This window comes from Ornithodoros turicata, chromosome 1 (assembly GCF_037126465.1).
Source record: "Ornithodoros turicata isolate Travis chromosome 1, ASM3712646v1, whole genome shotgun sequence".
Lineage (NCBI taxonomy): Eukaryota > Metazoa > Arthropoda > Arachnida > Ixodida > Argasidae > Ornithodoros > Ornithodoros turicata.
In genome coordinates, this window is record NC_088201.1 from 115,975,090 (window position 1) to 116,001,107 (window position 26,018).

At 44.7% G+C, this 26,018-nt stretch overlaps 1 protein-coding gene across 1 annotated transcript in view; it reads right to left on the minus strand.

The window, feature by feature from the left end:
- The window catches only part of LOC135383925 (uncharacterized), a 104,354-nt gene that overhangs the window by 70,830 nt on the left and 7,506 nt on the right, over positions 1 to 26,018 (minus strand). The window contains exons 2-6 of the mRNA XM_064613208.1: positions 22,494 to 22,511; positions 19,420 to 19,541; positions 14,041 to 14,109; positions 9,560 to 9,693; positions 9,383 to 9,423 (exon numbers count right to left, since the gene is read on the minus strand). Coding sequence (XP_064469278.1) covers positions 9,383 to 9,423; positions 9,560 to 9,693; positions 14,041 to 14,109; positions 19,420 to 19,541; positions 22,494 to 22,511 — 384 coding nt within the window. The remainder of the gene's footprint in view (positions 1 to 9,382; positions 9,424 to 9,559; positions 9,694 to 14,040; positions 14,110 to 19,419; positions 19,542 to 22,493; positions 22,512 to 26,018) is intronic.

The following is a 26,018-nucleotide window of genomic DNA, read 5'->3' on the forward strand; positions in this document are numbered from 1 at the left end:
ACATCTTCTGAAGAGATGAACGAACATGATGAGCTTCACTATTTATATCACCCACTTAAACTTACCATATTATGCAGCTTCCATAAGGATAGGAGTCGATGTCATTGCAGAGGTATCTCTTGTCGTCGTATGCCATCAGACTTCTTTTGACATTCCTGATGGTGTACATACACCTCTTCTTTCCAACGATTGATACTTGTTCATTCGATGCGCTCATGTGATTGAACAAAGTATCTTAGTATGTCTCATGGAGGAGGTGCTTGCATACAATATTCTGTTTGACCCCTTTAGTTCTTGCAATTTGCTTTCCTCCAGCTAATTTGATGAAGTACATTTTAGCTTTCGAACATACTACTTCCTGAATAGGTACACTACCAGTTTCACTTTTGAATGCCCCAAGTCTTCCACGATTCTTTTCACTGTACAGTGGATGATCCCGATCGAAGTAAGACAAACGTAAGTGGTCGTCAGCGATCGCTCGTAACTGATCTCCGAAGTCCTTGCAGAACAGGCCGAGGATCAGAGAATCCGTGTCAAAGTAACAGGTAACCACCGGACAAGTGAGCTTACTCAGCCGGGTGTCATAGTAGAATGAGTGCATGGTTAATTTACTGAGTTCTAAAATCGTAAACCCAATCTGGAGCGGGAAATCGCATTGCACTTTTCTTTTGCGTATTTCGTACATGACACAATCCGGGGACAAAATTTCCATCCTCACGCATTCTGCCCGACTCCTGAGGCGACTCGCCGTCTCCTCATCGAAAGCTACTCGAATATCACGCATGTTAAATTTATTTAAAAGTGTTCTTTGAAAGTCTGCATTATTTGAGAGTTTGTAGAAGTTTTTTTCGAATGTCGTGCCCGAGGCAACGCGTCTGGCAACATTGTCCTCGGTATACGGATGCAGGAATGGTGCCTGGCGAAATTTTAGAATTAGGTGAATTTTTGTCACCCTCATGCCCAATCTACAATAGAATGCGAGCAACACATAATGAACAACGTAGTCGACTTTTTCCTTGCATGTAACCATCAAGTTTTTGCTGTCAGCAGGCTGATTCATTAATTCTTCGAGAAGCCCTCGCTACTACCTGCCTGGACTACTGCCTTCTCGGGAGCCAAGGGGAAGTACCTCGTTAGAGCGTGAATAAATTTTGGGTACTCTAAGTCACCATACGTACACATACCCCACATCCGAACCTAGGGGGTGACACATAAAAACCACGGAGCTAAAATCCTCGACCCATTCGAAATCACCAACGTGGAGGTGCTGTATCATACTGAATCCATAAAGAATGTTGTATGGTATGTACACCTCCTCTTTATCGGGATCATAGCCACTACACAGAGGGTTGTTAGCACGCAAATGACGCCTGCTCGCCTGACAGAGCCTGCCTCTAACGCAGTATTCGATGGTTTTGTACATGTTCTCATCGATGATGAACTCCAATTTCGCCTGCGTGTAATTTAAAGCGTAAATTGTAACTGTAAATTTCTCACAGTCGGCATAATGTACGGTAATATCGACAATATCGCTAAAAGCCAAACACAAGGAACTTACTTGTCAAATGGGGACCCAGCTGCACACGTGTGCACGCACAGTCGCAGATTTGTAGTGTCTCACAACGAGCAAAAACCCGAAGTCTATTCACAGCCACATAAATTCATATTATTCCTCACGTCAATAATTATCCAACCAGCGTCAAGACGGGGGAACGCACATATGCGAATGCAAAACAATAGGCCTTCCCCCGGATGTAATACGATATCTACACTCGACTGTGTTGTGTATACATCCAAGAAAAATGGTGTCATGCTTTTGTGCAGCAATTATAATACAGAAGGGGATTCATTTTTTTGTACTTTTCTGTCCTTGCATATAAATATTTAACAAGAAATACTACAGAGTGTAAAAGGAGAACAGCATTTGCTACACGCTGTAGCTATTATCATTTTTATACCAAACTAGTTTTCATATGCTCATAAGCACACTAACATTCACTAAATAGGGGAGTTACTAATGATTCAAATAAGATAAAATATCATTCCATCATCATTGATTGCAAACTTCACGCAAGAATAAGCAACTGCCGCGCGTCATATTTTTTGTATCAGAAACACCAAATAGTCTCAATCTCGTCATGTTAAACACCAACAGCAACGAAGGCTAGGCAATTTTGTATTTATTTTTGTCGTTTCCAGCAGCTCATCACTATGTGCAAGTCATCAAAAATTTAAAATTTCTGATCTGCTGGTGTTAAAATAGTGTGCCTGCAGGGGAATCGATAACAGAGCATGATTCATTGCCTCAAGCATGTCCTAACCGCGTGAACGGGCCCGGATGCGGCTCACGTGGGGACGCGTTTCGAGGGCACTGTTTTATCACTTTAACAGCAGCAGATCAGAAATTTTTAATTTTTGATTCAGTGTCTCAGTGTCTTCTCCTTTTACACTCTGTAGTATTTCTTGTGAAATATTTATATGTAAGCAAAAAAAGGTACAAAGAAATGAATCCCATTCTGTATTATAATTGCTGCACAAAACCATGACGCCGTTTTTCTTCTTGGATGCATAGACAACATGCATTCCTGAGATGCTGTGTTTCTTTTTTGCTTTGGGACGGTCGACTGGCGATATGGCATTACATCCGGCGGGAAGGCCTATTGTTTCCCCCGTTTTGACGATGGTAAGATAATCATTGACACGAGGAATAATATGGATTTATGTGGTTGTGAAAATAGAATTTCTGTTTGTGAGTGTCAAAATGTGAGTGTGTGTCTGTGTGTGCATGTGCACTTTTATGAACCAGAGACCCCACTTCGCAAGTAAGTGCTTAGTGTTTGACTTTCAGTGATATTGTCAATATTACCTTATATTATGCCCACTGTGAGAAATTTTAGTTTGAAAAATAAAGTTTATCGTATTATCAATAGAGTCGGGTGAGCTACACATGATGTATAGGCTTTCTTCAAGCAGCGTGCTTTATTCTTATCAAATCGCTCACGCCTGTATAACAAATTCAGAAAGCAGAAGTGAATGGGTGTGTTTCTCAGGTTGTGTGTTTGCCACACAAGCTTAATTTCAGCGAATATTATATTATTCTGTTTCATAATTTTCTGGTGGTAGAAAATGTGTTTTGTCATGCTTGACATTTTGCTATTTGAGCAGAAGTGCGTGTAATTTCTTATTTTTCACTGTCGCTCGTTGTGTCTGTGTTGTGTGTGTGCATCTGTGACCCCACTTAAAACAGTAAGTACATTGTGTATACCTTTTCGTGTGACTCGAGTGATAAATTTATGTGATATCGCATGAAATGTTGGTTTAAAAACACAGGTTGTTGCACTTGCATAGCAGTGCTTTCTTACTGCAATTTTCACCCATAAAAAAATTCAGCGTATATCATATTATGCTGTGCGAGAAGAGGTGTTTTTCCCAATTCGATTTGTGTTCCCTTGTTCTGTGCTTTCTCTACGCAGGGAAACGCGACTGTGTATGTAGCATAATGCAATTATTATCTGATAGCAGAAATGTGTGCCTTTTTCTCAGTTTATTTGTCTGTGCTTCTGTTTTTTTTTCTTTTTTTGCAGTTATAGCTATTCAAGCAAAAGTGCATGTAATTTTTCACGGCTCTTTTCTGCTTTCACTGCTAAAGCAGAAGAAAACCGCTTGGTAAAGCTGGATTGTGTTCTATCACGAAAAGTGGGTTTGTTTGTTTTGTTTGTTTGTTGTTAGATTTTGTTTGGTGCTCAATATGTTGATGAAGTAAGCAGTGCTTAATCTTGCAGTTATGGGTATTTGAGCAGAAATGTTGGTGTCTGAGCCAGGAGTAGCGATTCCCATAGCGCACATTTCCTTATGCATTCTCGAGCTGCTGTGTGTGTGTGTGTGCGCGCGCGTGTATGTGCTTTTTTCTGATTTGTGACGTCGGCTGGGGATATCCATTACATGTTTTCATGCGCTTTGGCATGTCTGGATTTGTTTAGCAGTGTCTTTCTTGTTGCAAATTTTACCCACCACTAGTATGTTGTTGTCATCTTATGTTAGCCATTGAGTTTCGTAGCGATGTGCGGTGACTCTGCGATTATTCCCGAGCGCTGCTCCGTCTTAAGCCTTTCTCTCATCGCTTAAGTGAATTTGTGTACCCTTGTCCTGTGCTTTCTTTACGCAGGTACAATGCGACTATATGTAGAATTATCTGATAGCAGAAATGGGTGTTTTGTCAATTGGTGGTAGTTTGTTAGCATGTGTTTAATTTTTGAAGACATAGCTATTTTGTTATTATAGCAGAAATGTTGGTATCTGAGGGTTTAACGCTGAGGGTAGAAATTCCTGTCTGAGATGAATCTGGATTTCACTGCAATTTGTTTCATTTAAGTAATATTATTGAAATTTCGCAGCCACTGTGAACAAAAAATGGATGGTTGTGTGCCTGCTCATGGAAGCAACTTGCATATCAGAATGACATGTGATGCGAGAGAACTTGGCGCTCAGGTGCGGCAATCGCGTAGGCGGACGGAGCATTACGTGAAGCCAAGGGCAAGCTGCAACCTTGAACATGCAGAGCAAGTTATTTTTAGACTATGACGACTTCTCACGCCCATGCATGTTGGGGCATGCAGCGAGGTCACCGCTATATAAGTGGGGAGGATGTGTAAAGTGGCATCAGTCTTCGCATCACTTCGGGAGTGTGCGGAGCTAGCTTCAAAAGTGAGTATTTGTCATCCACGCTCTCTGGTGCATGTTTTCTTAGTGTTTCTTCTTTTTTTTCAGTGCCTAGATGCGTGTTTGGCTTTTTTGATCCTCATGATATCGGGGATGATGAGCCATTGGAAGAGAATTCACCATCTTCTCCAGACATTTCACCTGGCACATTGTATGCTCAGGACGACCGATCACATCCCTATGTGGACATTTCCTTCATGCCTTTCTTCAAATTGATAGCGCATTTCGAGGTATCGTCAAAGCCTTCGTGCTATTGGCATATGTTCATGATCAGGGAGTAGAAGACTTGCAACAATATTTAATGAACCACCTCGACAATCTAATTGCTATTTTGGGGAGCGCAAAGAATACCTTTTAGGTTTTGCATTCGTTCTGACGTTCTAATGATGAAAGAAAATCGAGGGGATATGACCGCACACAATGCTCATTTTATGGTGCTTGCTCACAAAGTTCAGAGCGACGGAGCTATCGCAAACAGAGTGCTGGTGGCCTAGTCACTTCCCTGTTTCATTCGCTGATCTGGACAAGTTCGAAGAAAAAAATAGGATATTCCTGTACGTGTACGCGTACGTCGATCAGGGAGTGCGCATGTCACGACCCCCAAAACTAGAAAGTGAAAAGAAAATGCACTTATTGGAGGTTGATGAGCATTTTTTCGGAATTAAGTCCCTCGAGCGTTTGTTGGCGAGAAAGAATGCACGTTTTGTATGTGAACGTTGCACTGGCTCTTTTAATGAGCGAAAGAGCATGGTGAAACATCGATGCCTTTGCGCGGACATGACCGAAATCCTATTACAATTTTGTGAACCTGGAGAAAATTTTGTAGAATTTACTAAAGTACAGTGCATGGAGCAGTACAACTACGTTGTCGCGCTGCGCACGGAGAGCGTACTTGCGACCAGTGGTGATGGCATGCAGCGTCACATCACCTCTAGCTTTTGTGCTGTGCTCGTGCGTACCCATGACTCAAGGGTGTTCCACACCAGGACGCACCATGGGGAAGATGCTGCGAGGCAGTGCACGTAAGCATTGGTGGAAATGTGGGATGAGATCATCGCCCTGAACGCCTGCCCCGTCGCAATGGTGCTGAATGATGAGCAATGCACTGAGCACAGAGCTGTTACCCACTGTGCGTACTGTAAACAGGAGTTTACCGAAGATCTACTTAACATGCGGCATCACGACCATTCAAAGCATTGTAACGCGGGCGAGACAAATTAAACCGCGACATTGTGTAACCCCTGTAACGTCGCGTGCATGACGAGGGAAAAATTGACGATCATGGCACAATTTTTGTCCTGCGATTTGGCCAGACTGCTGCGGGAATTTCGCGTTCTTGGGTGGAAGCGACCTCCCTTCATTGTGGCCAGCTCCATGGGAAAAATTTGTTCATTCGAAAGTGGCACCTTCCTGTTTAGAGATACCATGCGATATCTAAATTCGTCGCTGGGAGAGCTGGTGGAAACCGTCAAATTCATAGGGGGTGGAGAGGCATTCCAATGCTTGGAAACGCTATTTGGAAACGAGTACAAAATTTTACTTCGTAAAGGTGTATTCCCGAACAGCCATGACAGTTCTTTCACGGTGTGCAATGAATTGGCCTTGCCAGAAAAATCCTCCTTTCGAAACGATCTCACGGGGGAGGATATAAGTGAGGAGGACTACCAGTATGTATTGCTTGTATTTGAACATGGGTGTTAGAGGCGGGCTCTGTCAGGCGAGCAGGCGTCATTTGCAGGCTAACAACCCTCTGTGTTGTGGCTATGATCCCGATAAAAAGGACATATACATAGATTGCAACGATCTTTATTCATGAATCTTTGATTCAGTATGACAAAGCACCTCCCCGTTGGTGATTTCTAATGGGACGAGTATTTTAGCTCCTTGGATTTTATGCGTCACCCCTTAGATTCGGATATTGAGTATGTGTACGTATGGTGACTTGGAGTATTCAAAATCTATCCACGTTCTAACGAGGTACTTCCCCCTGGCTTCCGAGAAGGCAGTAGTACCAAAGGAATGGCCCTCGCAATTCCAGCGAGGGCTTCTCGAAGAATTAGTCTGCCTGCTAACAGCACAAAGCTGTTGCTTACATGCAAGGACAAAGTCGAGTACGTTGTTCATTATGTGTTGCTCGCACTCTATTGTAGATTGGGCATGAGGGTGACGATAATTCACCGAATTCTAAAATTTCACCAGGCACCGTTCCTGCATCTCTACATCGAGGACAATGTTGCCAGATTGCCAGATTGCAAGGTTGCCAGATTGTCGTGCCAGATGCGTTGCCCTAGGCACGACATTAAAAAAAACTTCTACAAACTCTCAAATAATGCAGTCTTTGGGAGAACACTTTCAAATAGATTTAACATGCGTGATATTCGAGTAGCCTTCGATGCAGAGACGACGAGTCTCCTCGGGAGTCCGGCAGAATGCCTGGGATGGAAATTTTGTCCCCGGATTGTGTCATGTACAAAATGCGCAAAAGAAAAGCCTGATGTGATTTCTTGCTCCAGATTTGGTTTACGATTTTAGAACTCAGTAAATTAACCATGTACTCATTCTTCTATGACACCCTGCTGAGTAAGCTCACTTGTCTGGTGGTTACCTGGGCTGGACTTTTGCATTCAAAAGCAAAACTGGTAGTATACCTATTGAGGAAGTAGTATGTTTGAAAGCTAAAATGTACTTCATCAAATTAGCTGGAGGAAAGCAAATTGCAAGAGCAAAAGGGGTCAAAGAGAATATTGTACGCAAGCACCTCCTTCATGAGACATACTACGATACCTTGTTCAATCACACGAGCGTATCGAATGAACAAGTATCAATCGTTGGAAAGAAGAGGTGTATGTACACCATCAGGAATGTCAAAAGAAGTCTGATGGCATACGACAACAAGAGATACCTCTGCAATGACATCGACTCCTATCCTTATGAAAGCTGCGAATATGGTAAGTTTAAATGGGTGATATAAATAGTGAAGCTCATAATGTTCTTTCATCCCTTCAGAAGATGTGCAGGGAGAGAATTAATGCTGCCACATACTGTCACTCCTGTGGTTTGCCTCTGGGCTACGGACAGAGAAGGACAACTGCCTGGATGATCCACATAGCACCAATGTGAAGAACACTATGGATCTTAGTGGAGATGTACGGCGTGCATACAGGTGCCCCAGGGAGAACTACAATATCTCTGAGACTGCCATGATGTACTCAATAAACATTGAAAAATATTTACCATGTTTTTGTGTCCCAACCATTGCCTAGAGTCGCCCTGGATAAAAAAGAAGGCCTCCCGCACCAATAAGCAATTTGGGGAAACTGTGAGCTGGCCTAGAAATGAATGGGATTGATCAGTGAGTGGTTGGCTATGATGTAGCTGGAATTATGAAGCAATATGCAGTTGAAAGCGTGTGACGAAGTAATTTGAGAGTGGAAATGGCAAATGAGCATATCGAGCATGTATGAGGGCAGCCAACAGGCCAATTACTAGCCAATCACTAGGTTTTAGAAATGAATGGAAGTGACCTTAGAATTGAATAGAATGGATCATTTTGGTGTCTATGAGCGAGTGAGCAGATGTTGTGGCAATGAAGGGTAACCAATCACACAGAAATTGGATGGATCACCATGAGGGGGTGGAGCCTGGATCAGTCAGTCAGCGTGAAGGGGTGGAGCTGTGACCAACCAACCAGAGGGCTTAGAAGTGGCTTGACCTGAATTAGAATTTGGTGGTGGATTAAAAATTCTTAGAACTGGATTAGAAAAAAGTGGTTCTTGTGGGGCTCGAATCTATACTACTGCTGTGCTGACGTTCGTCTGGAAGCCTTCGGGAACCCCACGGAAAACCTCTGCCAGCACAGCTGGTAGGAGGTTCCGACCCATCACCTCCCAGTCTTCAGCGCAACCTTGGCTACCACCACCGAGCGGGACGCCTTAAAGGGACTATGAAACGATTTTTTTCTTTGTTTCGTTCGAAAGAAGACATTTTTCTGAGTCTAGAACCGAAATTTTACTTTCGTCGCGCAAGCGGATTTCTCGGGAGCGAATTTAAACGGAGCGGCGAAGGGAGGACAGCTGGCGCCGCGCCGTGACGAGCTGCCGAGCGGAGACACAACGGGTAACTTGACGCGATCACGGCCGGCTCAGCAACACGTCATCGTGACGTGTTGCCGAGCCGAGGAATCCCGCCAGGAGCATGCGCCGTAGGATCCCGCGTATGCGTTCATCGGGAGTGGAAATCTCCATGACAGCAGCTTTCGCGCGATCGGCAGATTTCGGCAGTGGCGGCAGCCACAGCGCGAGCTCGCGGCATTACTTGCCATTGTGCAACACCGGTGACGTAACGGGGAACCGAAGAGCGTTCCTTACAGTTACACCATCGGCAGGGAAATATGCGCGGGAGAGGAGGAACGCGGAAGAGACATTTCCAGCGCGCGCTCCTCGCAGAGTGGAGCGATTTCGTCCGGAAAAATTTGTGGCATATTAGTTTCTCTGCGGGAAGAACAGTTTCCATCGAAAAAAAGTATGGGGGTTCGGGAAATTTCATAGTCCCTTTAACCCGCTCCGCCATGCCGCTGGTGGGAGGTATTGTGTTAATCGGCTTTTCTTAGTAGGACAAGGCTGCACTTTGTCTAACGGTGTGAAGAGACAACGTAAGGGCTCACCTGCTGCGTGGGTTCTGTGTGGCGTCCAATAAAGTGATCTTCTGTAGACAGAAAAAAAAAACAGCCGGGTAGATCAGACGACTGAACAATGTAGAAATTGTTTTGCACCTATACGTCCTGCTTCCTTCTGAGAAAACAGCATGCTAGACAATGGACATAATAACCCATCCAACTTACGATGTAAGCATGTACACGAGGTCAGACGTCGCTGTGTGCCCGCGAGACTTCAAGAGATTCTTGAAGTTTAAGATACTTGAAGTGACATTCGCCATATTGTTTTCGTTGCCGAAAACATTTTGGTCGTCACTCTCCTGAAAGTAGGTCGCAGTAATCAGTTTTATGTTATCAGAAGGTTTCTCGATAATGGTTCGGCAGACACAGCACACCAATCACATTATTCATTTGAAATGGCTGACTGAGAAAATCTGCGGCGCAAGAACAGCACAAAGAAAAAGACACACACAGGACGCCAAAATTCCTACTGATTTCACTAAAACAAATACACCTGTACAAATCAGCCTTCTTGTGGGGCAAAAGACGCATCTTTCATAAGCCCAGTGGACATAGTCGGACATAAGTTCAGCGTCGTGGTGTGTATCTTTTTCTTTTTGATGTTCTTGAGCCGCAAAACTTGTCAGTTATGTACCAACTACCCCGAGTGTCGACGTTGGGAAGCCACTGACATCCCGTTGAAGATCTTGACTAGACAGACTAGACAGCTTCCCGTGCATATCATTCTCGTGGAATGTTTCCAATCCAAAAAATTTGCAGCAATATGGTCTCATACCAACAAGCAGAAATTTCGCCACCGCCAGCATATCTGAGTTGGGAAGCGGTGTGGTGGTTGTATGCTGCTGAAAGCGCTCGCCGTTGTGGGTTTCACAGAGGCGGGCAACATTACGACTAACGCCCTGACAGAATGTGCGTCCTGCGCCGACAGGAGATATTACCGACATATGTATGAAAACGTCTGAGGGAAACCCAGGTAAAACCCCAGGTAGCGCAGCTGGCACCGGGATTCAAAGCCGGGTCCCTCCCAGCCTCGACATGATATGACCAGTACGCCAGAAAGCAGTCGAACTGGAACACGTCGAAGAGGCCCACGTGCTTTGGAGCGATTGAGATTGGAGTAGCCGGAAAGTGGTCGGTCCAATAACGGCTACAATTCTGTTACCTCGCATTTCCTAGAAAACAGCTAATGAATAACTTCATTAATGAATTTTCCTAATTAGTCGTCCAAAACTCACATACGCTTTCTGACAGGACGTCTGCAAGGCCGCATAATCCCCTGCGTAAACGGCATCTGTCAGGGTTGTTAAAGTTGGCTTACAGTTGCTTATAAATGCGCTTAAAAGTATCTGAGTTAGATCTACAGATGTCCCGTGAGAGAAGATACATCGATACACCTAGTGTCTTCCAAAAACGTACCCAGTACTGTTACAATTACTTTGTCCCATTAAATTGACTTCTAGATTTAGTGAGATTTTATTAGTCGCCACATGATGTGATAAGGCCGTAGTCTTTTGCACATCCTCTTTTCTTTCTTATGGATCCCCCACACACCTCCAATGTGGACCATAAAATATCTTTATTCGAAGAAAATATACTGGCCACTACTCAGATGGCGCCGATTTACTTTAATAATTGGGGGTTTACGTCGCGAGACAACTGAGATCATGAGCGACGCCACAGCGGTCGGTCTGTGGATTGCTTTTGCCCACCTGAGGGTTCTTTAACGTGCGATGAAAGCTCATCACACGGCACCCCGTATTTAACGTCCCTCGCGGAAGACGGCGTGTCTAAGCAACTTGTACCCCGCCACCAAGTTGCTGGCGTCCTCGGCCGGGTTCGAACCCGCGATCTCGGGATCAGAAGGCGAACACGCTACCGACTGAGCCACCGAGGCCGGTGCGCCGATTTACATACCAGCATCTTATCTCAGCTGTTTGCTTTTGTTCATAACATTTTTCTTCACTTGCATACCTCCTGTTTGCAAAAAGGAGCACAGTTTCAAAATTATTTTCCGTCATGCAGGTTCGAAGTCTTCTCCTGACGAGACCCCACAAGCTAAACAACTGCTCCACCGCGGCTCTCGCTTGACAACCCAGTCTTGCATTCAAGAAATGCAGACTTCAGTACAGGGAACGATTGCAATGCAATAAGGTAAGAGTACCTAGCCGAATCGCACCACCTGTTGATGAAGGTTGTCGCTGAGGATTTTTTAATTAGAAAGAAATGCTCTGAAAAACAGTAAGAGCAGTGATGGGTACTAACTATACCCTTGAAGCAGTTAAACTACAACTACTAACTACTTCTTTAAAAGTAATTACAATTACTGACTCACTACTTTTTACAATAAGTAGTTAAGCTACATCTGTAACCATGGCAAAGTAGTTTCAACTACTTTTGCAACTACTTTTCTTCAGAACATATAATCTAATAGAGCTGTGTTTGTCCTGCTGCATTCAACTGTGTCGTCCTCAGACAGAGTTCGCCACGTCTCTCTGCCTCAATTTTAGCGAAAGGCATTAAGATTAAGAAGCATCACATATTTTACTACGTGCCGTAATGTACGCACGTTTATAGTACATACTAGAGTGAGACAGGTACCTTTTTTCAAATGTTTTACTAGATCATAAGGTACTCGTAGGGGTTCAAAAAGTGGGATAAACGTGCACAGCGCTTCTTACATCGCACTGCTGAACTTTGGGATCATTGTACGGTTTCTGTAGAGTACCTACTGAGATGTACTACAGCGATGAGCAAAAAGTGGCCATTAATGTGTATTAGCAGATGAAAAGTACTATACAAAAAGTACATGATACAGCAAGTTGTCATAACCACGGTCAAGAATCTGATGCCATATATCTAAAAACAACACGATGGTGCCATGTTTTCGAAGCTGCGATGATGAACGCTTTCCAGAGAGCAGTGGTTGTCAACTTATATTAATATAGGGAACCCGTGATCGTCCTAGCCTCCCAGGTCGCTTCAAGAACTTACTACTTGAAACAACTGTGTAGAAGTGCGTCAAGCAAACTCGGTGTAGTACAAGTAGAAACTCATTTCTTATTTAATTTTCTATCGAATTGTTTACCTATCATTTATTATTTCGCCGCAAGATGTCGTTTGAGCTTTGCCCGGTTAATTGAACAGTTCGACAGTACTTTCCCGCAGATAAAGCAAGTTTGTAAATCTCATTTTCATGTAGGCAGAGGAGCAGCTCCGAAATTCCAACGAAGTAACATGATCATAGTTGTATGGCGACATAAAGACACGAACTATCATTCTCGAAAGTACCGCTTACTGTCCAGTGCTCCCCACACTTTCAGACCACAGCAGAAAAGCAACAGGAGCCAACATGGTGCGGAGAGATTGTCTGGTGGGTTTGCCGTTTGCGCCAACTGATGATGACGATTGCTTCTGCCTCTACTCTATACAACGAGCGTCTGCAACGGCACCCTGCTTCGGCGGTCTCGATACCGGTCCCGGTGAAAACTATGAGGTGTCGGGCATGCTTGGGTACAAAGTCTGGCCGAGGGCAAGGCTCAAGTTGCGCTCGGGGGAGCTCTCCTCGGAACCGCAGGACGAGGCCCATGGAACCTCTGGATTCCGCGAAGTGGAGTGGTTCACGACCCCGGTTGAGAACCAGTGCAGAGGGAGGCGCTCCATTATATTATATCATGCACCGGTATTTATGCACGTAAGATAACATTTCCTTATTATAACAGGACAGAGCATTCCACCACTGAGTGCAGTTGCAAAACACTTGCACAGTTCTAATTGAAAAAAAAGCTCTACCAGAAACAGTCAAAATCAACGAGCTTTTTTAAATAAACTGATTTGTTTGAGCCTCTTTCCTAGCGCCTCACAGTTGCGTCGCTCGCGGCATGACGCGCACCACACGAATTCAGTAGTTCATTTAGGTAGGTACTCCTCAGCAATATCCCTCTGTTTATGATTAAATTCGCAATAACCACAGGCATCGTTATACGCGGGTTTTACTGTACCGTATATAAAAATATAGAAATGTCATGAATCTTTTTTAAAGTGTGCATAGCAGTCATTATCAAACAGGACAATGGCGACCTCATTCACAATATAGTAGACACCTCGTGAAAGTTTAGATTTGCTCTTAAATTACAGTAGTTAGCTACAACAAACGTGGTTTAACTGCTTGGTTTCAATTACGTTTCAACAAGTTTCAAGTAGTTGCATTGCAAGTAATCGCAATTTCTGCTCAACTATATAACAAGTAGTTTAACTAGCAGTTCAACTACGTGTAGTTGAACTGCTGCTCATTACTGAGTAAAATTTAATGAAAACGTACCTGAGTGAGAGGAAAAAATACCTCCAAGAAGATGTTTCTGATATTTCACTAAAAATACACAAAAATTATCGAAATGCAGTTACTTTTACTCACCTAATTAACAACACTGGCCTCTGCACATCTTTCATGGCTTTTAATTAAGAATTATGTAACGGGTCGAAATAAACACCCCGTACATCCCGTATGTGGTACATTACGCGTTTCCAACGAAGCTTGAGAGGACGCACAGACAGAACTACATACATATGGTAGGATTCTGCAATCACGAGGTTTAGTACGCAGTGGTTGCTTTAAGCAAGATTAAAAAAGCAAAAGAAAAGTAACTCACATTCAAGAAGGTGACACTCACGAGAGGAAGCCTGAGTGGAACAATGATATTCGAGAATCGTAGTTCAACCTTGAATGAAATAATATGTGATTTCTTTCCCCTTGCTGGCTGTGCATTACACAGTCATCCCAGTGCCGTAGCCAGATGGGCGGTTCGGGGTTCAACTCCCCTCCCCCACTTGAATTGGTACCATTGTAGTGCATTTGGGAGAGGGAGACAATGACTAACCCGATTCCCCCATGCACAGCCCCCATGGAACCCATACCGAAACAGTTTTCTGGATACGCCACTGTGTCATCCTCACCTAGGCGAATAACGAATACATGCAGAAACACAGAGGGGCGACGATGCAATTATTCAATGAAAGTCAGTTTGAAGTATTTGATGTTTGTAGTAAATCTTAAAGGGACAGTCGCATTCTCCGAGGTCAATTTCGAAACTAATGCGAATTCTAATTCCTTGCCGACCACTGAAGTGGGCCCGAAAATACCATTTCGATCCGCGGCGTACTTTTCGCGCAATCCGATGACAAAGAAACCGGAATGCTTGCGCCCTCGCTCTCTAAAAGTGGGAGGAAACGTCACCCGGATAAGGCCAATCAGCGCGCGCCCTGGTCAAATGCGAGCCGCGCGCCTGTTTGGCGATCGCGAAGCGAAGGGAGCAAACATGGAGTCGGAAAACGAGAGTGATGTTTCTCTGTCTGGGGGAGATTCTGACGAACAGGTTAGCGGTAGCGGCGACGAGTTAATGCTGGATGATAGCCCATACTCTACGGACCCAATGCCTCTGGAAGCCGCCGACCATCCACGAGATGTGGCTGCGGCTAACCCGCGGGATGACATTTTTAGGTGACGTATCTCTTTGCATGGTTGCCGTCGGATGTGCGAAACAGTTTAGAATGTTGAAATCGGCAGGTGCCTGTCTGGAGTCTGCGACCCACAGGAGCTTGACGAGAGCCTGTGCTGCCATTCTGTTGCCAGGGTGGTAGAAAGGTGCAACAGTGCCGCCGTGCAGTGCATAACACAACACCCATTACTCAGGGACATCTGACCCCGTAGAGAGCTTCTAGTGGTGTATGCGCCTCAATTCTGCCGCTATGATCAACATTTTAGGCGACTCAATCCCCAGGACCACAGGTAAGCCTGCTGCAGTGCTCTCCCGTTTGCTATATGATTACGACCGTAATGAATTTTTCGGTTGAAATGACCCCCCCCCCCCCCATCAAGATTCGGAAGGGTAAACTCGTGTGCTAGTCGGGTGTTGTAGGTTATGCAAATTGTCGCACCTAAAGTGGACAAGGGCTGTATACAAAAGGGCGACTATTTTCAGCAGCCTTTTGACCTACACAAGTTTGTCCCCCATAAATCGTAAGCGTGGACGACAGCCTTGGAACAATCCAGAGAATCCTGGTCCAACAATTCCATTAGGAAAAGTGAAGCAACACAGCCGCCTCAGCTAGTTTAGACATGCTCTCAATTATGCCAGTTAGCCATGGCCTGATTGGCAGTACAAAACCGATTGATTGGCAGATACCCAGTGGGAATTTTAAACTCTGAAGGAAAGTATTACAAGTCTGAAAACAGAAGCATTTGAGGTGCCAATGAAGGGGGGAAGCATGCTACTGAAGAATGTAAGAGTAACGTATTTTGGGAGAAATTGGATTTTGCCGAAATCGGAGGGAAGCTGGTTTGGGAGGGAGTTAGCAGCTGGAATCGGGCTCATCCTGAAAGAGGCGGACATTTTTTGGTTGTACTATGTTGTACATCTGCCAACCTCCCACATTCAAAATACGGTGGACCCCGGAACTAAAGAAGGAAATCACAGGCTTTGAACTCCAAGGTTGGGATAGTGTCTGTTATTCTGTTCTGGCCATTGTCTTCCCAACACTACGGAAGATTTGGCAGGTGTGCAAATGCCCACAAGATATGATGCTAAACAAAAAGAAATGTCATGTAGAGTTGTCTTTTACAGCTGCCTGAGGTTCACGGCATACTCGTCATTCACAAGATGGCCTGGATGCGTTGTTCAAGCAATCAGGAGGAAGTTCCCGTCTACGTCTTATCAAGGCTATCAGCGTTAGGACCATCGAAACAAGGGTGTCTTGACAAGAGAGACAAGCTGGTGCATACCGATGGCTGGAACCGGAGACATGGAGTGGCAAGATGAAAATTTTGCTGACATAGGCACACTTCGTGCTAGTAAGCCCTTGGTTGTCCCCCGTGCCTCCCATCAGAGATTTTCGAGAATACTATAGGTGTGTGTTGTTCTCGAAAACCTCTGATGGGAGGCAAGGGGGATGACCAATGGCTCACTTGCACGAAGCGTGCCTATGTCAGCAAAGTTTTCGTCTTGCAGCAATTTTCGTCTTTTCGTCATTGCAGTGTGGGGAATGTTTTGTCTTGTCACTCTGTATCTCCAGTTGCAGTCAACAGACTGTCTACCCGTCTGTACAACAAAAACTACTACACGTGGCAGTATTAGCTCTTGCATCAAATCCAGATTGTACTGCACTAAGTTAGTGCCGAGGCGGGAATATTTTGAACTCTGTGTAGATTGTCAATGCGGTGTAGTGACGGGACGAAAGAATGACCCTATAATTGTATCGATTTATTGTACAGTGGAGTATGACGGAGTGGGAATAACAAAATAGCTTAGGTTTATTTGCCTCCCATTATGTATGGCAGGCAAATAAACCTAAGCTATTTTATTATGTTGTGCTGTGGTTCTAAATTGATGTGGTGTGAAGTCTGGGTGGTTACAGGTATGCTGCCACAGGGATGTTAGGAGGGTTCATGTTGGCAGATCCATATCTGGTGTACTAATACGCTATGCAAGTGTGTGTCCTTTGTTTTCCTCTTCCTGGAATCAGGGGATAACAACCCCCTTGTGAGATGCGCCGTGAAGTGGGTCCCCAGCACTTGCTTCAGCCATGACCTCCGCATCTTAAATATGGCCTTGAGTGTTAACACTGAAAACAATACGTTGAGGGCCTAGCGGGTACAATAACAAACATAAAAATGACTATGCAAATAAATCTTCCCCTTTGCGGCCCCTGTTTCACTGGCACAGTTATTTTCATGTCGACATTACGTTATAAACGCTGGCAGGAGCATCACACAAGATTCCTTACACAGGATTCGACAATTTTCAGGGTTCGTACATATCCATTATATTGTGGGACGTGCAAAAAGAATTGCAATATTTTCGTGGCTTGACAAAACATACCAAATCCAGCTGATTCCGTTGACGTGCTTGCTGCCGCCTGAAATAGAGCCAGAAATTAGCAACAAGGCTGCAGTAGAATACTGATGCAACGTGAAGTGTCTCGTAGCCAAACACAGATTGCGATGTTTCCACATCCCTGAATGCTGCCATCAGGCTTACACTATGAACTGTAGAAACATCCACTAGCTGCAATAACATTAGAATAACGCTGTCATGTGGGAGTGTTACGTTACTCATGCATAATACAGGCGACAATTAGCACAGCAACGACACACCAATCTTTTTTTTTCGAGAGTACGCGTACTATTGCGTCAGGATGCTGCAATCATTGTAATAATTTGTGTACATTAGTAGGCGGTGTGACTGTGACGTTACAATCGGCGGCGAGGCCAGGTGTTCGCGATGATGTTTACTGTGACAACTGATATTTTTCATCGCAGCGTAACTGTGACCACGCAGGATTGTCACTTACCTCCGTTACTGGTTCCTGCCCTTGTTCCTGATCGAATGTGGTAGGCACGGCGTTAATCTTCAGCCGCTTCCGCTTCTGCCGTAGCCCGAGCCGAACTTGCAATACATCTTCATCAAAATAGGCGTCGTCGGCGAAATGACAGGAACAGACGCGTGAAACATTCAATCCTTGGGCCACACCACAGCAGTGGCTGGTGGTCGCTGCCTCCCACTTTCGTTCCGTCTCGCCATTGCGAGGTCGGTGAAATGTAAGCTCGAGATTCGCGTTATAAGTCTCTGTGCACCCGGGCACGTAGCACCGGTTTCCTGGCTGTGAAATCGCACGTCAACGGCGTGAAATCCTAGGGCACACGCTGTGGTTCAAAGTACTTCAAAGCAAACGCGACAAGACAACAAGAAAAAGGGTCAGCCGCGCGCTCAGACACACACACACAGAACTCCGGCGGGAAGGAGCGCCTCCTGATGGTTCGTTTATCCGGGTGACGTCATCCAGTGTCGGCGCCTTGCGGGGATTGCCGTGCGCGCCGGAAGCGCGAACATTTAAAGATCGTTTCTGAGTCAACCAAGTGGATTTGTGCGGAGAAAATTCGCCGACGTACATTATAAACGACAGGGAACATGACCATAACAGTTCCGGAACACGCTTCCGGATGCGACTATCCCTTTAAAGTTGTATTGTTGTATTCTTGCGGACCTACAGAGAATAATGATCATGTGTGACACAAATTTCTTGCAATTTCTTGGCACACTATGTATATGTTACCGGCAAAGTATGAATTCCAAGCAATCTGTATAATGGGTATGCATTCATTAGAATATCTAGCCTTTTCTCCCCGGATTTTTTGGCAAAGGATGAAATCTTGCTTCCCGGTACACGTGTTTCACACTCTGCCAAAGCATTCTGTACATTGACAATGCCACTTCGGGCAAAGTATAAAAATATGTCCCTTCTCGTCAGTAAACACTTGTTGGTGAATGAAACCTATCATTTTTATGTTATTATTTTAGTTTCGGTCTGTACATTTGCGTAAACACACAACAAGAGTGGGTCCACGTAGACGGTTCAGCCGTCGTCTCGCGACTGACTATGTTCTGACTTGATGATGAAGTGTGACTGAACGATGGAAATTGATGTTCTGAGGCATGAACACAGAAGAAAGGACAACACACGAGCGTCAAGTGCCTAAGACGTGACTCGCTTCAGTGCTTGACTTGTTAGTTCTGGCCTGCATGATTATAATTATTATTATATACATATGTTCTTTTTTGCATAAACAAATAACAAGATTGGGTTCAAGTAGACTGTTCAGCCGTCGTGACTGATTTCGTGCATTTTATAAAATGCTTACGCACTCTAGGAGTGCTGGATTTAACATCTTGCAGGTAGCTTTGTATGGATGTGTACAATTTCGCCGACTATTACCACGAATAAATACTTGAAAGTGGGCGATTTTATACCCTGAATAAGAAACCTTCAGACTAAAGTACACAATAGTGTACAGACTAAACTAGCACACAGACTAAAGTGCACAATATTTAACTATACACAAGAACGTGTATTATTTGTTGTACTTGATGTTGTATCGCCAGTACATATTGTGGTACACTGAGCTACAGACATATTATGAATTTTCCCTTTGCCTCATCATACAGTATACTACAGGCGGGAACAATTACGATTACCGAGTTCCAAAACTTGACAATGTATTTCGTCGCACTTCTTTTGTCACCATGGTAGTACTTCAGATAACCGTTGTCGGCATACACATGAGTCTCGAGATATACTACCTCTTTGAATTTTGAACCTGCAAAATGAAATACAGATTAGAAAATGTCTCATTCGGCAGTTTTATGTTCGTTGCGATAGTTTTTTTAAATTTCATTTTTGAGGTCGTTGTTTGTTTCTCACAGGAGAGACGATAGCTGTAACTCGAAACAGGCAATGGAAACGCAACAAAATACGCTAGCATGTGCTCAGGCTACTGTTTAGTATTTTCTTTAATGAAGGCAAAGGATGTACGTGCTACATGGCCTCTCCAAAGCACGTTTTTTAACAAGTTTGCTTCTGCGTTAGAGCGCGCAAGCACATTGCGTCAAAACTATATACAGGGTGTCCACGCTAAGTGTGAACAGATTTTTTAAAAATATATCAATCACTTTTTCCGAGATGAAATCAATTGCAATATAGCATATGCAGAAGGGCACTCCCTAGGGGCATTACAGACACCGAAGGCAATGTCTTAATTAACTTTCAATATTTAACTTTTTAATTATAAAAGCTACGAAGCTGCTCCAATGAGAACATCTGATCTCTTCGGTCACCAGATACCAAAACCGTTTTCAGAACAAAAATCCGTTCGGTAGATCGTCCGCAAAAAAATCGTGAAGGAACGCCATTTTTTTGTTTATTTGGTTTATTGCGCATCTTCAAAGAAGCGGCATTCCTTTACCCCCAGTGTGAGAGAGTGAAAGAGCACAGTGCCGCCTCATGCGTCGAAGATTAGCTTTAACCTGCGGAAACAAAACAAAAACACAAATCTATCGGGTGACTCTATCGCGACTGCCCTTATCTTGGGCTGCATTTTCTGTTTTCTTTTAATCCTTTTCCAGGATGCAAGAGGCGATAGTGTGCTCTTTCATCCTCTCGTATTGGGGGCGAAGGAAAGACGCGTCTCTAGAGATCCGCAATGAATAAAATAAAGAAAAAGATGGCGTTCCTTCACGAATTTTTTGCGGACGATCTATCAACGGATTTTTGTTCTGAAAACGGCTTTGGTATCTGGTGACCGAAGAGATCAGATGTTCTCATTGGAGCAACTTCGTAGCTTTTATAATTAAAAAGTTAATTATTGAAAGTTAATGAAGACATTGCCTTAGGAGTCTGTTAATGCACCCCTAGGGAGTGCCCTTCAGCATATGCTATATTGCAATAGATTTCATCTCGGAAAAAGTGATTGATATATTTTTTTTAAATCTGTTCACACTTAGCGTGGACACCCTGTATATATATTGGCAGCCATTTAGAAAACACGCACTGAAGCAGTTGTAACACGAAGTGACGTCTGCTCTTTCACGAAGGGACACTCAATCATCGTAGCGGATGCATACTAACTTTCTACTTTCACTTGTTTATATCATTAGTGAGCTTAATAAGGCTGGGCGCCGGTAAAAATTCCGCACGCCCCACCGTGGTCAGGCTTCGATCACCCTTATCACTCTTACCCTTACCTAATCACCCTTACGTGCGGACAAGTGTGCTTCCGCGACCAAGATTGGTACACCTAATACCTGGGCTAGCTAAAGTTATTTCGCAGTAACATCCGTTTAATGCTTTAAAGTGACAGTCGAAAACATGGTTTTGGGAAACACCGTCTTATGGTTTCTAATACTCCTCACAACCACCGTGCAAAATATTTCAGAAGAAATCGTATCGTGTGATTTATAATATATTTTTTGTTTGCCGCAGTTGGGCCTGAGTAAAGCCCGCAGCGAGCTCTCGCGTGACGTGCATAAGACGTGCGCGTGCCTGTTTCCGCGATAGTTGGTTGTTGCGCGCTAACATTTGCCCATTATGATGCTTTTGAGTAGCATTCACACGTTATGCAGAGTAAAATGCAGAATAGCATGAATATAAACACAGGTATCACGACTCAGCCTCCGGCTCAGTATACTCAAAGAGAGAGAGAGAAAAAAAAGCACCTCTCTGCATTAGCAGCAACGGCGCAGTCCTGCGCCTCACGGGATCAATTGCGGACGTCATGCTGACGTGACGGATGATGTACATAGAGGATCCTTTGGGCAAGGACTATGCGAAGGAGAAAAACGAAACCGGATGTCGTCAGTGGAGTAGCTTTTATTCGGAGTCTCTGAAACCACGCCATTTTGTGAGCTAAAACTTTCCACGCGGCATGTAAGCCTGCGTGCCTGTTGGACAAAATCAATTACCGGTTTTCCCAGACTGTCCCGTTAAAGAATATGTCGCTGCCCGTGAACGACGACGACGAGGCGCCTCTGCTGCCGCGCGCTATTGCGCCTGGCAGCCAGTTTTACCGGCACCGTCCTAGCGTGAGGTGACGAACATCTGCCCGCTGGGACGTTCCATTATCTCCGGTCAGTATACCTCCTCTTTATTTGGTGACCCGAACGTGATCGAGAGAGAGCAGCGACAAAACCGCAACCGGTTCGTGAGCGGTGAGCTGATAGTGTTGTCGCCAAGGAGAGTTCCGGGGAGGACCGTCGTGAAGCACGGGGAGACCGGAGCTTCCTTTCTACTTCACCTCGCCGAGTAGCGTCAGATGAAAACTTGGATCCTCAAAAGAGTTTTAGTACATCGAACGCAAAGGCGATAGCGTATCTGACAGATAGCGTTGGTGGTCCTGTGGACTGCGCGAAGCTCTTTCTATTGTGGGCGTGCGCAGAAACATCAACGCTGTCCCTTGCGTACGCAAAGGCGATAGCGCACGATGTACTGAAACTCTCTAATGTCAAATGCGGACGGCGCGGATATGTCGAACACGTAGCCGCGATGATGATCGTGTGCCGATGCGGGTTGTGTATGGTTGTGCCAACGAGGTGCAAGAATAGGGTGTATACGAGTAGGTGGATCTCTCTGTGTGACATTTGGCATAGCTCACATGGATATTTCCGCAAACAGTCAAAGCCCCGAGAGCCATTCTCTCTATAGATGGATAAATTTGCTAAGGATGTTTGAAGCTCCTATCTTCATACTACGTTATCGTATTAAAATATTCACTTACTTGAAAAACTCCATCCAGCTGATCGGGGAGAAAGAAAAAAAAACGCATCAAAACAAGGGCGACTATATCTTCTGAAAAGGTCAAGCTGAACGAGACTTTATGTAAAGAAACGCACTTTACATCGCCATTCACTGTGTGAGCAGTGTTGTGGAGCTCACGTTTCAGTGCAAGGGACTGTGAAACGACATTTTTTGTAGCTTTTGTTTGACGTAAGGGGTATTCATGCAAACCAAGGTTTTAAGTCCGTCCTGTAAACAGTTTTCTCACGAGATAATTTAAACAAAGTATATAAATTTTACGAAGCTCATGCACCTCGCGCAGAGATAGAGCGAGCAGCAGCAAGACTGCCGTGCGGGGAAAGTAGAGCCGACAGCACGTCACCGACGACGTCGCCGCTCACCGTGTACCACCGAATCGTTTGATGCTATGATCCTTGCGCCCGGGATCGCGAGAATTGTTGTCAATAACCGCAAGGTGAAATGGGAGATGTCTGGGGACCTATCGTCGTTAAAGTAGATGTAATCCACCAGATTTTTGCACGACACGCTCGAAGTCATGTTCCGGGCGCCGCCTCGCGCTGCGGTCACGTTTCTAGGCCCGACTATGTATTATTGCGTGCTTCGTGCTTCTTGCACTGCTATGGTCAGTACCTGAACATACTATTCGGAGAAAATGGCTAATGCCACAGTAGCCAAAGCAATACTCTCGCTGCGCTAATTTTGTCCTACTGGCATTCATTCCTGAACTTTTCTATCAATATCAATATACTGTCAATGAAACTATCAATATACTGGGTGTTTCAGTTAAATCCCCGGGCTAAATAATTCGCGAACTGGTGCGCCAATCGAATAAATTTCTTTTTTAGAAGTATCTGTCCAATACCGCCTACAGGATGCGCACCGCGTGAATGAGCGGGAGGCACTCATTATTTAAATAAAAATTCAAATGAGTTTCGTGAAAAAAGGTAACTTCTAAAGCAGGGCGCCGTCGGCAAAATAAGTACTACCCCTTTTGGGACCTTCAGTGGACACCTTTTAGAGAAAAATCTTCCACCGAAGCGGGTAATTTCTTGCAGTAATTAATTGATTGCAGTTTACGTATTTTGGTCCCGGCTGGTCGTGGCGAAGCGCAAAAGGAGGTAATTCATTGGTGTAATGCATTGGTGTAAGAATGTAGTTCATTGGTGGATAAAGGAATGGAAGAGCGTCCTTTTGCGCTTCACTGCGACCAGCCGCGACAAAAATATGTAAACCGAAACCAATTTATTACTGCAACGAATGACACGCTTCAGTTGCAGATTTTTCTCTAAAAGGTATCTACTGAAAGTCCCAGAAGGGGTAGTACCCTTTTTAATGCCGACGGCGCCCTGCTTTAGAAGAGCTTTATTCCCGAAACTCATTTGAGTTTTTATTTAAATATTGAGCGCCTCCCCCTCATTCACACGGTGCGCATCTTGTTGGCGGTATTGGACAGATACTTGTAAAAAAGAAAGTTATTCGATTGGTGCACCCGTTCGCAAATTATTTAGCCCGGGGATTTAACTGAAATACCCGGTATACACTTTTTTGTGTTAGCAAGTATCGCTACAAATCAACTAAACCAATGTAATTTTTCTTGAGATTGGCTACCTAAATATCGAATGAATTTACAGGCGCCCCATAAGTCACCGACATTCACAAGGACAACGTGCACCGTGCACGTTCCATAGAGGGGGCTGTACGAAGCTCTCAAAAGGCTCAATCTTTTCTTTTTGTTTTGCGAAATGTGAGCAAGGGTTATAGATAGACTGGCGTAGATGCTGGCTACCTGGTGGCTAAACTCCATGATAGCCAAGCCTGAGCGATGGGCAGTAGTAATGAATGACCACGACTATCCGGAAACGCTACAAGGCTTCTGGACACGTTTAATTAGCAATTAGAGCTAATTGGGACCCCCACATTAATCAGCATCATCCAATTAGTCATCACACTAATTGGGGAGCATCTAACTCGTGCCCAGACCAACCTGTGCGTTTCCGGATAATCGTGGGCATAAAAAAGAAAAAAATAGGTAGAGATAGAGCAGAGAGAAGGAGTTTAGTTGAAGATCAACAACGCCATCTTGAAAAAAGCGGCACGGAACGGCCGCTGACCATCGCCGGAGCACAGAGGCAAGTTGCAAAGCATCGCAGCTATGACCGCAAGTTCCGGACATCCTGTGACGTCAGCTGTGACGTCATCATGACATGTCTGGGCAGGTTAGGACAGCTCTGGACATGCGAGGAGAAAAACGCTCGTAATACAGAGGCTGGGAAAGCAAGAGTCAATATGCTAACCATCAATAGCTAACAACAAAAGGAATTAGTTACACAACAAATGAGCCCACCACAACAGCAGTCACGGGGAGTGCAGAACAATGCGGCTGCTCCATCCGACAGCCAGGCAGAGAACTGACTCGTAATGGTTTTTTCTCCTGTATAAAGCCCCACAGCTGCACCGTCTAGCGGTTACTTTCTCAACTAATCTCACGACAAAATTATTAAGAATCACGCCAGCGCTACTCCCGTTCCCAAAGCAGAAGAAGATAGAAAATGGCAGGGAAGGCCGGACAACAGCAACCAGCATCCGACGTGCATGGGCATAAAAATCGCAACGATCGACCGATGCGACTGCTCCATTCGAGAGGCAGGCAGAAACTGAGCGGGTGCGGGGACTGCGGAGCAACCGAGCGCAAGTCTGCTCTCCGCGACAGCCAGCGAGCAACTGACTGGGGCGACGCGACGTGGCAGCTACGCATGCGCGCGCGCTTTTAGCACCCTCTGCGGCGACCACCTGCAAGAGGCTTAGAGAGAAGAGCATTCCTGCCCCCTCTTCTTTCGTTGCTCATTGGTCGTGACGTCATCCCATTGACCCAAGGCTACACCGTTTTTTTTCACATGGTAGGCACAACTGAACAAGGTCAATCTGCAATGAAGCCATGGCATGACGTCATCATGCACCTGCATGGCTCAAGGACACATACGCTCTAGACAGGGGACCTATTATTTATTGAATCACTATCCCAAGGTTATTTCCTTTATTCTTCTATAACGTTTGAATAGGAAACTTTTGCAGAAGAGCACAATGCATGAAAATGTAGGAATTCCAAAGTCTTACTAAATGAGACTTGCAAAAGAACGAAACGTCCTAACACGTAACTCCATCAATGGCGAATAAGAGGACTAGGCACTCAACAAATCAACACAGAGTACGGGCAACAAGGAGCGCAAAACGATGTGTTTACTCCATCCGACAGCCAGGCAGTGAACTGAATCGTAATGCTTTTTCTCCTCTATAAAGTCATGCATCTGTCCTTCTTGCAGTTGATTTATGAACTAATTTAATCGCAAAATTATTAAGAATTGTTCTAGCACTATTCCCATTCAGGGCAGCACTATCGACATCGTCAAGACAAGAATGGTCCTTATCAAAAAAGAAAAAAAATACAAAGCGTCAACAAAGGAAAGCATGCGTGGCGGGGCATGTCAGGACACGTCAGGACAAATCG